Genomic DNA, 14,649 nt, shown 5'->3' on the forward strand with positions numbered 1-14,649 from the left:
TATGGGCTTGAACATTACTTGAATCGTACCGAGACGAGTCACACTGTTACGTTCAACTGCCAGGCGGTTTTTAAAAATGTTTGTGTGTCACCAAGCTATTGCCATGATACGCTAGATCTGCTCTGCAAAATTTGCAAGTAGTGTTTTTATTCGCCATATTCAGGGATGGCCCAAGTTGTTATGGGGCCCTAAGCAACACTTAATTTGGGGACCCCCTATTACTTGATCATTTGCATACCACTATAACTTATTCTATGTTCTACTACAGGGGTGGGCAACTATTTGGAGTAATGGGCTGCATTAGGTTAAAAAATCTTTTTTTTTCCATTTATGAATAAACATATAAGCAGACATTTATATCCTCAACAGAATTGCGGGTGTGATGGAGGCCATCCCAGCCATCTTCAGGCAGGGGGCAGGGGGCACCGTGAACTGTCTCATTGAATTGTTTTTGAAACTTATAGCAATTAAAGTAAAATAATATTTTAGATCCCTGCTTTAAGAACTTCATTTGATATTTAGCTTTGAAGTTTTACTGTAGTTGTATTTTGATTAGAACTTTTTTAGTATTTCTGCGGTCAGATTTTTGTTGACGTTTAGCAGTTTTTTTTTTGGTAGCGTTACTGTAGTTTTATTTTTGAAGTATTTTTCTAGTATTCCTGCAATAGTTTTTGGATTATTTAGATAGTAGTATTTTCTTAGTATTTCTGTAGGATTTTTTGTAGTATTAAAGTAGTTTCATGAGTCTAATATTTTGTAGTATTACTGTAGTATTATTGTTTATTATTGTATTTCTTTGGTTTTTTGTAGTACACTATTACAGTACTTTTATTTTTGTAGTATTTTTCTCATATTTCCATTGCAGGATTTATGTAGGATTTGATGTAGTTGTATTTTTGAAGTATTTGTGTGGGCAGTGCACATCTGAATACACGCGTCACTTGCGGTGCTGAGATTTAGAGCGAAGAGGCTGTAGGAAACTATTCTTTGTTAACCTATTATCTTTTTTTTTGTAAATTAATGTATGTTTGATACTTATAGAAATAATCATTGCTCACAAAACGAAAAAAAGAAGAAATAAGATATATATAATTTTGATATTTTAGATGTAAATTAATTGGCCCCTAAGCAGCCACTTAGATCGCGTATGCCTTGGGTCTGGCCATATCTAGCTGTAACCAGGCTAAGAATTTTTCGTACGCGTACTTGATGTTGATGCCGCCATTTCTGTATGTTTCTGTTATAGCTCGAGACAAAGACGCTCTTCCGCATGTGCGACTCTTAGCAGAGATATATTCATGTAGAGATTCCTCAGTCTAAGGAAAAAACATGTCTACCGACAATAAATTCCATTGTAAACTATTTCTATAAATGATTGAATTGTTGAAGCCTTGGTAGTCTCAATTACTGTCTCTGCCCCTAGTTCGGGCTGACCTTTTCGGCGGTTTTTGGCGTCATCGTCTACCGCGTAACTGTTTCGGCGTTGATGGCGATGAGTCCCGACCCGGAGACAAAATCCAACGTACGCGTAACTGTGACGGCTACGGCGGTCATCATCAACTTGGTGGTCATTCTCATCTTGGATGAGATTTACGGTTCTGTGGCCGTGTGGCTCACTGAACTGGGTAAGGCTCACCTGCATAGAACTGCACACAACTGACTCTCTAAATGAGACTATTGGGATCAAAGTTCTTTATTTTATTTTTTTGCAATTATAAAAAAAAACAACCATTCTGGATTTCTTTCAAAATCAACGGAAATATTGGAATTTTTTTTGTTTCAATATCGCTGACTATGGCTCACAGCCTGCTAGCATACATTCATTATAGTCTAATACTTTGGAACGGAATTTTCATAATCAGCAATATTAAAACAATAACAGAATCATAGTATTTCATTTTATTTTTGCTTTTATATTTTTAGAATATTAATTGTATTAATATACTTTTAGAATTTGTCATTTTGTTTTTTGTATTAAACCTTTAAGCATTTTATCTCAATTATATTCTAATGCTTTATAATGTGTATTTTGGGGGGGTTTACTCTTTTTATTAATTTGATTTTCATATTTTTCTTATTTCATTATTTTTACTTTTATATTATATTTGTATATTTCAGCGTTTATATATTTTTTGTTTTTTCCTACTGTACTTTTATCATTTTTATCATACTCTTATATTATTTGAATTTGTATTTTTTTATTGTTTGCATGTTTACATTTTTTGTTTATTTTTGCATTTTAGTCAGATCATTTTTATTATTTTTTGTACTTATAAATAAATGTATATATATATATATATATATATATATATATATATATATATATATATATATATATATATATATATATATATATATATATATATATATATATATATATATATATATATATATATATGTCCCCTGCCCACTGCCCGGAGATGGCTGGGATGGGCTCCAGCCCCCCCTGCGACCCTAATTAGGATAAGCGGTACGGCTGATGAGATGAGATATATATATATATATATATATATATATATATATATATTTTCATATTTTTTTTTAAAGATTAATATGCTATTTGATTACACTGGCATTTAACATAAGTTAATAAAGATTTGAATTTAGAAAAAGTAATATTTGCAATTAGCAGAATTAGCCACTGTCCGCAAATGTATTCACACTAGTATTCATACCAATCCCCAACAGCTACCCCTTGTTAATTCATTTTTTCCGCTGCAAAATATGGCTGATATTTTAAATGAAATATTTATTAAGACCTGGCATAATATTTTTGTTTTTATTTCAAGTTCCTGGGTGTTAAAAGCTGATCCCAGTATCAGCTTTTGCTGACTTTCACGAGTACCAATAGAAGAATCAATATTTAATATTGTTAATTGAAAAAATTATTTGCAAATAGGACAAGAACTTTGTTTTTGGTTTTTGAAATGTGATATAAAGGAACCAATTTTCTCACTTGAATTTTTTCCAGAAATCCCTAAAACAGAGACCAACTTTGAGGAGCGTCTCATCCTGAAAGCTTTCTTGCTCAAGTTCATGAATGCCTACGCCCCTATCTTCTACGTGGCTTTCTTCAAGGGACGGTACATACTGGAATTTTTTAATGGAAAACGTGCGATGGAAATCACTGCCATTCCTCTCTAGGTTTGCGGGTCGACCCGGAAGTTATGTGTACGTCTTTAACGATTATCGAATGGAGGAGGTAAGCCTGGAACTTGAATTCAGATCAACACCATCTGGAGAATTTATGAATTTGTATAATTGCGCACTGAATTTCCTTCAGTGCGCACCGGGAGGTTGTCTGATCGAGTTGTGCATTCAGCTCAGCATCATCATGTTAGGGAAGCAGCTCATCCAGAACAACATCTTTGAGATTGGCATCCCGTGAGTACCCATCATTCCTCTGTGACAGCGGTGCACAAACTGCGGCCCGCTGGCCACATCAGCCCATCAGTCTTTTTCATCTTGCCCGCCAAAAGAAAATGGTCACAATATAATGACTATATATATATATATATATATATATATATATATATATATATACACAGTGGAACCTCGGTTTTCAAACGCCTCTCAAATCGGTTCTCGACCAAAAATTTCGAGAAATTCTTGCTTTGCTTTTCGTTCAAAAAATCGGAATTCGAACGCCGGTCCGCTAGGGACGATGCTGAGCGGCGTACGAGTGTATATTGCCCCCACCCCTCGTGAAGAACTGTTGTCACGGCAACGCGCACTCCTTCTCTGCATTTGTTTTTCAAAAGCGGTGAAGGGAGTGTTTCAACTCCTAATTATGCCTCAGAAGAAGGTTGGTGCAAGCAGCAAAGTTGCTACAGGTGACAAAAGAGGAGTAGTGCGTACAACTATTGCATTTAAGAAAGAAATAATAGCAAAATATGAAAAAGGTGTGCAAGTTTCCCTTCTTTCAGGAATACAGCATGGTTTTTGCAGACAACCGCCAAGGTAAGAAATCCTACTCATTATTCTTTTCTTTATCCTTTAACTGCTCACCACTTGTTGTGGAGACCCGGGTGCTAAATGACGTGTAAACGACCTGATTTTTTTTATTTTTACACGTTCATGGTAGCGTAATCTTTCGTATGGAAGATTACGCTAACGCGAACATACGATTAGCCTGGGTTAGCTTCGTGTTTACTTTCGTGGTAAACATTTAGGGTGTTGGAACGGATTAAAACAATTTTACATTACTTTTAATGGGAAAAAACGACTTCGGTGATCGTACAAATCGGTTTTCGTGCAAAGAAATGGAACGGATTATGGTCGAGAACCGAGGTTCCACTGTGTGTGTAAATATATATATATATATATATATATATATATATATATACAAAAATGTTACAATGAACATACTTCAAAAATACTTCTGAAGAAATACTATGAAATGCCATTACACTAATACGATTAACAAAAATACTATTATAGAAATATTACAACAAATACCACAAAAAATATTACTCCAGAAATAATTTGAAAGAAATACTACATAAATGCAAATGTAGTAAAACTCCAAAAATATTAAAGCAATATTAAAAACAGTACTAATGAACAACTACAAAAATACTACACAAATGCAGTACTATTAAGATGACACAATAAGAATACTTCAAAAATTATTCTGAAGAAATAAAGAAAAAAAACACTCCAGTAAAACTATAATATAAAATACTATGACCGAAGAATTAAAAGAGAAGAGAAGAGTGTTTATTGTCATTGATATTAACGTTATGAAACATTGAATGCAACGAGATTATACATGGCACTCCAGAGTAAAACATGTAGGAGAGACAAAAAAGATAAGAGTATCAGGATAAATAGGGGAGAAAAATAACTTCAACATAGTGCTTAGAGACTGGGTTAAGTTATAATAATAATAAAAAAAAAATAAGTGCAATAACATTTAACAGCAGTAATTAAAAAAAAAAGCTACGCGACTAACGTAAGCTAAGCCAAGCTGCCAGAAGCAAAAAACGTCACTCGGGAGAATGCGGAAGTAGTACAAGTGGCATTTGGTGTTCGCTAAAAAGGTCTATAACATGTAGATCAGGGGTCTCAAATTTACATCCCGCATGCCATTTGTGGTCCTCAAGGTAAGATTTTGAGGCCTCCGACATAACTTGAAAGCTTAATGTCAGAGCGGCCTCTGCACGATTTTGAAATTGATCATCTCTGCTAACTATTTAGGTAGCACTCAAAATCTACTCACTAATGCAGTGTTTTTAAACCTGTTTCGAGCCAAGGCAATGTATTTTATAGAAAAAATCCTGCAGAACATCACCGTTGCATCTCCGGTAAAAGTAAATCCATATGAAAGATAGCTTACGCTAGACCACACAGGCACACAAATTGGATCATTTCCCGCAGAACAGAACAACAAAACATTACTAAAACACCGCACTAATATTTGAAATTGATGTACGTCTGCCCTGTAATATGATTGGCTCGCTACTTCCTAGTAAGGGGCCGGTCACACAGCCGTTTGCGGCTGAATCACGGCTAAAATTTTGCGTTTTTTTTTTTGCCCGTGGTTGCCCGGGATGGAAAATGCGCAAATTTGGCCAACCCGCTGTTCATCTGTGGTATGGTCGGAAAAAAGACGCCGGCGACTGTTCCGCTTCCTCATCGCGTCATTTTCTCGTGTGGACCACGGGTATAAAAGCTCCCGAGCCGGTGTTGTGCCCAAATCCGACTCCTACGCAACAACCACACCGCCCCACCCCCCCGCGTGACTTTTTCATCCACGTTAACAAACGCATTTTTTAGAATACGATCGCACTTTATTGTTTAAATACACGCGTTATATAGACTAGGATCTCCCAATTGTTATAAGTAGCTCGCTTTATAGTTTTAATAAGCGTTTTATATAGAATACGATCGCTTTCGTTGGAAGTGCAGCAGAATGCGCGTTCACGCGAGGGGGGGAGGATTTTATATACGGTGTGCATTACTGTTCGATTACGTTCACAACAAAAACAAAGACGGATTGGATTAAGTTGTATTACATTTCCAACAAATGCAAGACGATGTGGTTTTAGTTATATGTTCGCCATTATATTACTTAATAGTGAGATAAAACGAGGTAAAGGTAGTTGTATTAGCGAGAGGATGCTATTCACGGCACCGGGCTGTAGCAATCTTAACCGCACAAGACACAGTCCCGTATAGATTAAGATTTCAAGCTATGGCACCAAATTTATTTTGTTATCCTGAGAAGAAATGCCTAGAATTAAATATGGATTAAGACGAGAACACTACGCTGACGGGGGGGGGTGGATGTTAGGGGAGATTGTTCTATCTTCTTTATTCATTATCCATTATCGATCAATTCATAATACGCTACAAATCTTAGGAGCCGGGACTCTTACTCTCAACCAAAAGGCCAAGCTAAGGTCCCAGGTTTAAAGTCTTGCTGCGAATGCACCGAAAGATTTATTCGAAATGAATAGAAACTACGCTGACGGGGATCCATGTTCACCCCCTTGACGTCACGAGCACAAATGACGTGTGCTCGGCATTCGCGCTGTTTATACGCGGAGAAAGGCGTTTGACTGTCACACGCGTAACACGCTAATTTCACGTAATAACACCGCGATACAGGCGCAGAACATGCTATTACCATGCTCCACCCACGATTACCCGCTGAAATTTCCCGTCCTACCCATGTGTAACCACGCTCTGGCCGCGGCCAGAGCACGTCGTTCCGCGTCATTTCTGCGTCATTACCTCGTGTTGACCACGTGTGCGGCACGCGGTTTAACACGTGCTCAAACTTTTGAGCAGCTCAAAAGTTTTGAACGCGGCCAACCACGTGAAAATTTCCGACCGCGAGTAAAGCACTGCTCTATCTCGTCTATATGGCGGTCTCAAAACGTCCAACAACGCTCTGCAGCATCTGTTTCACGGCCAGAAATTTCCGGCCGTGGTTCAGCCTCAAAACGCTCGTGAAAGGCTGTGTGCTCGTGCTCAGAAGAAATGAGCAGCGCTAAATAATTTCGCGCTGCCACTCGCACGCGAATTTCCGACTGCGTGTTAAGCACCGCTGTTTCTCGTCTGAATGACGATCTTAATGCGTCCAATGGCGTCCGCCTCAAAGGCAGAAATTTCTGGCCGTGATTCAGCCGCAAATGTCTGTGTGACCGGCCCCTTAGAACGACGCAGTGCATATATATTACAGACTGAAAGTTTCGCAAAATATTTCATTCAAATTTAAAATGCGATATGAGAGGCTACCAGAGTGTGGAAGGAGATAGTCAATCTTGTTGAACTGAGGCTTAAACAACATTGGATGCATTTTAGATGAGCATCTTTTGGTAAGTTTCTGCCTTTGAAAACCCGATGTGGTTCAACCTCCCGCAGACCCTAGTTCCAGCGTCCCCTGAGTAAATTTAGACCCCTGATGTAGATGTCTGCATGTATATTCATCCCTTTATGGAAAAATTGGATAAGTGTCCAGGCCCGGCCCCCTGGCTTTTTTTTTTAACCCAGTGCAGCCCCCTACTCCAAAATATTGCACAGCCGTGCTCTTTGATGTCACACTCAATTGATGTCAGGTCTCCATTCTGACAGGAAGTTAAAGAAGCTGCTGCGTACACTGAAGGATAAAGGAGGCGCTGAGAAAGAGGAAGAAGAGGAGAGGCCTCCACAGCAGTGGAACCTGGACTACGCCCTTGCGCCCTTCGAGGGCCTCACGCCCGAATACATGGAAATGAGTGAGTGGATGTGAAACATGTACCCTAACCCTTAGCTCAGTGTTTCTCAACTTTTTTTGAGCCTAAGCACACTTCTTTCTTTTTTTCTTTTTTTTTTTTCAATAAAAATTGTCGAGGCACACCGTAAGTTAAGACCAGATGGAAACATATGTAGGCCTGGAGGGGATGGGTGCCACCGGGCTCTACTTGCTCAAGGACACTACAAGAAATGGTGCCCCTACAACCCTAGTGGTTATGGGAACCGACCAAAACAACCGAACATCCAACTCTTGAGTAGTCATTAGGGTGCATCAAAATTGATTGGAAAATTTAAAATTCATAATATTCATTTGGCTGGCATTGTATTTTCTCCCAATTAACATAAAAATTATTTTAGGTATATTTTGAGAAAATCCAATGAGATTCAGGGATGCCACCAAACACACAATCTTGAATTATCAATAAATGTATGATAGTCTATTGCCAAAACGATCTGGAAATTTTGATTACAGTGAACTTTTATACTGTACTGCTGTTCTATAGAAGTATCAAAATGAAATTAGTTTAGGCATTTTAGCATTTCAAAGAATTCAACTTTAAAGATTCTTCATTTCTCTGCTCTACGGACAAATGAATGGCGGTTGATCACACATGATATGCAGCCTTCTCCGAGTTTTGTGCAGAAGGGATGGATTTTGGATAGAGACACCTAATAAAGTTGAAACACTTTATTGTTAAATACAAGGGCCAATACTGTCTGACATCCCTATAGGAACAAACTCCCCCTGGAGGCTATCTCAATAGCAACTCACAAGACCCAAGAATAAGAGCTAACATTAACAGAATTTTAATTGCTCATCCTGTGCCAGAGTCCACTCAGCAAGAGAGAGAGAGAAAGAGAGAGAGGGAAAGAGAGAGAGAGGGAGAGAGGGAAAGAGAGAGAGAGAGAGAGAGAGAGAGAGAGAGAGAGAGAGAGAGAGAGAGAGAGAGAGAGAGAGAGAGAGAACTTGAACACTGAACATCAACAGTGCGTCTCCCCCCTAGATATTTCTCTCTCCTGCCATCTGTGTGTGTGACCCTCCTATTCAGGGATTAGCTTGCATTTGCAGCAGTAAAGGTTTGGGTGTTGGCTTTGGTCGTGTTCAACTGTCTGCAGCACATTCTAAAAGTGTTGTTTCTTCCTGGCTACTGCGGTCGGATGTGAGCTTGATACCACGCTCGCCGTAGTTATTGACCACAATCATTGCATCGACATTGACCTTACTTTTTTTTTAGCCCATTCATTCGCATCCAAAAACAAAAATGCTGGATCGATGTACAGCTGGTGCATCCTAAACCGGCGAGATGGGCCAAGCTTCTGGTTGGCAAGATGGTGGGGAACTTTGGCTTGCCGAAGCCAGTGCCCTATTAGAGCAGTTGGCCATCAATCTTGCCCTGTGGAGTGCTTCTTGTCGTTGGAAGGTCACATGGGTCCACTCTTTACAATCCACATCCAGAAACACAAGACACAGCTACGCAAACTCGCAACAGTCACCTCTTTGTAGACAATCACTTGTTTTGCGCACCTAACAACTTCAACACATACCCTGCCCAGGGGAGTTCGCTTCGTGTTCGAAATGTAGGGGTACCATTGGTTGCTGGATTCAAGTGGTAACAGGTTCCAGTTCTCTCTCAGACATTGGAACAAGGTAACCTCTGGTGAGCGTGATGGCTCAACCTGCGGGTCTGCAAAAGCTTAGTTCCGGAGGACTTCACCAATGTGGTATTGGCATCCAGATAAAAGCAGTGGTCAGCCCAGTGAGAACTGTATGCAAATGCAGGCTGCTGTTAGATGGCCAGTGTTTGATGCAGTGGTGTCAAATGCCATGTTGACAACCTGGTCAGCACAGCACCACTCCTGCAGCAACTGGCATGTCAAAACTACAAAAATAGGTGCAATGACTTCCAAATACCTATAAATAAGAATACATTTCTTTCAAATTGTGTAAATATACAAAGACACAGTGACAAATATGGTAGGACAGCAATGGCTCTAATCTCCAGTATTTCCTTACAAACAAGTTTTGGGGACACTGTGTGTGTAGTTTCTTTTTCTTTCCCTCTTTCCTTTTTCTTCCCACTTTCTTTTATCTTCTTCTCTGTCTTTTTTCTCTTTTTCTCTCTTTCTTTCTTTATGTCTCTAATTCATTTTCTTCTTTCTCATCTTTCTTTCATTCTTTCTTTGCTCCTTTCTTTCTGTTCTTCTGTCTTCCTGTTGTTTGTCTTATTTGTTTGTTTCTTTTCACCTAAAGGTTTATCCATCCATCTATTATCTTCACCGCTTATCCTCACTAGGGTCGCGGGGGTGCTGGAGCCAATCCCAGTCATCTTCGGGCAGTGGGCAGTGGACACCCCAAAGCCTGTCAAAGAGACAGACAACTCACTTGCTCATTCGCACCTACGGACGATTTCGACCAATTAACCTAACATGCATGTTTTTGGAATGTGCGAGGAAACTGGAGTACTCGGAGGAAATCCACGCAAGCACGGGGAGAACATGCAAACTCAGCACGGGAGGCTAATAGCTAGTCCTCTGTCCTCTGCCTACTGCCCGAAGATGGCTGGGATTTGGTGACCCCAGTTAGGATAAGAGGCACGGAAAATGGTTGGATGTTTATTAACATAATCACTGGCTTTTGATGTCCATAGTAGTCAGGGGCTTTGAATTATTCTATGCCTGTCACATCTATGGCCACAAATGGAAGTAAATGAGTTAATCACACAGCCAAAAAATGCGTTCACTTTTACATCCTACAGTTTTACCAGCCATCATAAAAACATCGTAGGATTCAGCAAACCAATGTTGTAAATGATGCATTCTCAATTCTGTTTCTGGCAGTTATTCAGTTTGGTTTCGTCTCGCTGTTTGTGGCCTCATTTCCTCTGGCTCCCCTTTTCGCACTTCTTAACAACGTGATCGAGATCCGGCTGGACGCTAAAAAGTTCGTCACTGAGCTCCGCCGACCCGTGGCCGTCCGTGCAAAAGACATTGGTAAAGTTGAACTTTTGATTCCTGGCATACAGAGCTGTGAAAAAGGATTTGGTCCCTTCCTGAATTCTGTTTTTTTTTTTTTTTGCATATATATCACTCACGGAGGTCTGAGCACATGAGACCAATTTTACAAAAAGCAGTTTTTAAATGTTGATTCTCTTCATTAAGGCACAAAACCTATATGGCCCTCTGTGAAAGAGTTATTGCCAACCGTACAGCGTGGTTTTGGTGGTGTGATGGCCTGTGGCTTACCAGAAGACCCTGAAGGACGTCCAGCCATCATTTTGTGCCCTCAAACTCAGGAGCTCCTGGATCATGCAGCAGGATAAGGATACGTAAAAAACACCAGCAGGTCGACCTCTGATTGTCTCAAAAAGCAAAATTAAGGTTCTTGGGTGTCCAAGTCAAAGTCCGGATCGAAATCCATTTGAGATGTTGGCCGTGGTGTGACCTTAAACAGGCAGTTCATGCTAGAAAACCCTCCAAACGGCAGATTTGAGACCATTTTACAAACATTTGAAGAATCAACATTTCAAAACATGCACTTTTGTATTTCGTTAGGTTGTCTCTGTGTGATGTTAAAATTGGTTTGATGTTCTGAAACCTCTTTGAGTTATAAATATGCACACAAAAACACAGAAATCAGGGACAAAAACCTTTTCACACCACTGTAAATTGACTGACCTCACAATTGTTTCAAGCACTGCTGCGGAGGGGATTTGCAGTTTTTCACACTTTTGTGGCTAAAGCTAAATCTACTTTGATATTTCTTGACCCGAGTCAGAGCTTCACTTGATCTGTGGGATTTTGTAAGACTTTGCTAGCATGTTCTTGTATGGCCTGCTGCTCTTTTGCATTCATCGCAGCATGCTTCCTTTTTGGGGGAATGGGTCCTACTGAGAACATGTATTCATTTATCTTTAATAATGATGCCAAAATGAATAAATATAGTAATATGATTATATTATATAAAAATATGCTATTTTGTTATACACATATTCTTACAAAGTATCACTATCTATGAAGGAAATGATACAATTCACCATTGTAGAGATATCTATCCACATAGAGAAAACTTGTAGGATACTACGGCTACATTGATTTTTTTTGGTTTAGCTGTAACTTACACGCACTGTCTCAGAAAATTTAAATAACCTATCATTCGCCATATATGGATCTTTTCATACATATGGCTCTGAGATCAAATTGTATTCTTGCAAATTTCATCTGCAATGTTCCGAATCTGATAATCTGATAATAATAATAATAATAATAATTTCCTTGTATTGTCATTCTGTGTAACAATGTACACAGAACGAAATGTCGATTGCACCTGACCCATTGTAGCGAGCCGATGCAGCCGCAGCCAACAGAGGGCGCCGCCGACCACTTTTTAAGTCTTAGGAATGACTCGGCCGGGGCGCGAACCACCGACCTCCCAGTCTCAAAGCGGGCGCTACCAATGTCGACTATAGTGCAAGTGTTGCTATCGTAGGACTATAGCTTGTGGTACGGTCCAGTCTATAACGAGAATACTCTCTGTTGAGACACTTAATGATAAAAACCCTCAGAAACACTGTAATCAGACAGAAAAGTCCCGCCATGCACACAGAGCAATTTGATTCGATGAGCGATAGTGGTGGGCGGAGCTCTGCATACAGCACCAACTGTCAGCCAAGCACCGTCTGCCACAAAGGTGTACCCTTATATGTCAGTATCCTCGTTTGCAGTATTTGGTGACATTTTTACAAAAGGACTTTGTTTGCACCTTGTTTTGAAAGCAAAAGGTCAAAATGAGCCTCAAACCTTAAGTAATTGCAGGAAGTTAAAAGTGGTATTTTTGTTGATATGGGACACAAGCTATGTCATTGTTCTTATTTCATAAATTTTATCAACTCATCAAATGTCACACAGTGAAAAAAAGTGCGCTGAACAATTAGAATTTGGCTGGAGAGCGAGTTTGACGGTTTCGCTGAAATTCGTCTAAAAGTATATGGTATGGCTCTCTCAAAAGAAATCTAAATAGTTTTGCTATTATGGCTCTTCGGGTCAAAAAGGTTGTATCCCATCCAAAAACCTTATCAAGTAAAATTCACTCGTGTGGTCACTATCACTTGTGGCCATGATCCATTATCCCCAGTCGATTATTTCTGAGAGCAGGTTCCTTCATTGTTGTGGCCGCCATGCATTATCCTCGCTCAACAAATGCCGAGTTCAAGGGCCTTCAGAGAGCATTTTTGGGGGGTTCGAGCAGCTGATTTGGGCCATTGTGGCCCGCTAAAATGAAATGCACTGTTGTGGCCACGCAGCTGAGAATGGGGGGCCAAGAGAGCAAATATGTGTCAGGCCTGGTGGCTCTTTTTTTCTGTTCTTTGTGCCTTAAATGAACTGCATCCATGTGGCCACAATCCATTATTTTCGGTCAACTATTGCTTTGAGCAGTGGCTAACTGAGCCCATGTTAAAAATAAAGGAGATACACAATGTGGGGAGTTCTGCTCAACATTCATCGCAATCAACTAGTGATTATAGTATTTATTTTCTGAAATGCAATTAGGAAACACATGTCATATCATACATTCTGCATTCATTACAAATCTGCTGAAATATTGCAAAGCTTATCATTATCTTATTTCATATGAATTTTAGAAATAAAATATGTATATAAATTTGTGCATGTTTATGTATATATATATATATATATATATATATATATATATATATATATATATATATATATATATATATATATATATATATGAATAAATGAATATTTGAGTTCTGGCCATAATTAGCAATATTCAAACACTATTTCAGTTGATTTATAATGAATTAAGAATGTGTGACATTTTTCTTCTATTAATTGCACAAAACATTTTTGTTCCTACTTTAACGTTAATTTTTCTCCATAGGTATCTGGTACAACATACTGAGTGGCATGGGCAAATTCTCAGTAATTATAAATGTAAGTATATTATCAAACCATTTTTGGGTGGGCAGCACGGCGGCGCAGTGGTTAGCGCGTGTGCGGCACAGTTCTAAGGTCTTGGGAACCTCCTGTGTGGGTTCAAATACAGCTACAGGACTTCCTGAGCGGAGTTTGTATGTTTTCCCCGTGCTTGCGTGGGTTTCCTCCGGGCACTCAGTTTTCCTCCCACATTCTAAAGACATGCATTTCAGGTGGATTGGCCGGTCCAAATTGTCCCTAGGTGTAAATGAGTGAGCGAGTTGTCTGTCCCTGTGTGCCCTGCGATTGGCTGGCAACCAGTTCAGGGTGTCCCCTGCCCACTGCCCGATTATTGCTGGGATGGGCTCCAGCACCCCCGCGACCCTACTGAGGATAAGCGGTGCAGCTAATGAGATGAGATGAGATATTTTTGGGTTTAATTTAAAGAAAAATTCTTGCCAACAATTGCCAATTTAGCCGTTTCTTTCTTTTGACATATGTCAGTTGACAACATTTTTACCCCTTTGCTGCCATAGAAGGCTAAATACATCAAATATGCTTTCTTGGAAGATTGCCATTGATGGTTACGGTTAAGTTTAGTAGAGACTCAAAATAAGGGTCAATGGTTTTGGAATTTGCAAAGAGGACCGGGAGAGGATAATCAGAATTTCTCTGAGGCCTCTCTTTTAAAAAAGAATCTGTAAGGTTACAAAAACCAGATCAGTCCTGATGGCTGCAGTAATTAAAGTACAGCAACATGATTGGCAGATAGCAACAATACTATAAGCAGTGCATATTAGTCAAAACAAGGAACAACAGTGGATAATAGTTGTCAAAATAAGGAACAGGCATCCTATGAAATCTACTTTATATATGTCCATTGTTGAAAACAGAATATTCTTCGTAGCTATAGAGGTCAAAGATCAATTTTAGCGAGGCTGGCAGTGAATGAGTTAAAAAATGTCTTTG

General features: G+C 39.4%; 1 protein-coding gene across 3 annotated transcripts in view; it reads left to right on the forward strand.

Moving 5' to 3' along the window:
- ano2b (anoctamin 2b) overlaps positions 1 to 14,649 on the forward strand; it is an 89,165-nt gene that overhangs the window by 56,983 nt on the left and 17,533 nt on the right. For all 3 annotated transcript variants that reach the window (XM_088348566.1, XM_088348567.1, XM_088348569.1), the window contains 7 exons: positions 1,424 to 1,625; positions 2,972 to 3,083; positions 3,145 to 3,202; positions 3,284 to 3,384; positions 7,582 to 7,724; positions 10,582 to 10,734; positions 13,646 to 13,698. In XM_088348566.1, coding sequence (XP_088204692.1) covers positions 1,424 to 1,625; positions 2,972 to 3,083; positions 3,145 to 3,202; positions 3,284 to 3,384; positions 7,582 to 7,724; positions 10,582 to 10,734; positions 13,646 to 13,698 — 822 coding nt within the window. The remainder of the gene's footprint in view (positions 1 to 1,423; positions 1,626 to 2,971; positions 3,084 to 3,144; positions 3,203 to 3,283; positions 3,385 to 7,581; positions 7,725 to 10,581; positions 10,735 to 13,645; positions 13,699 to 14,649) is intronic.

The sequence above is a fragment of the Urocampus carinirostris genome, chromosome 11 (genome assembly GCF_059441175.1).
Source record: "Urocampus carinirostris isolate Australia breed hairy pipefish chromosome 11, RoL_Ucar_1.0, whole genome shotgun sequence".
NCBI lineage: Eukaryota > Metazoa > Chordata > Actinopteri > Syngnathiformes > Syngnathidae > Urocampus > Urocampus carinirostris.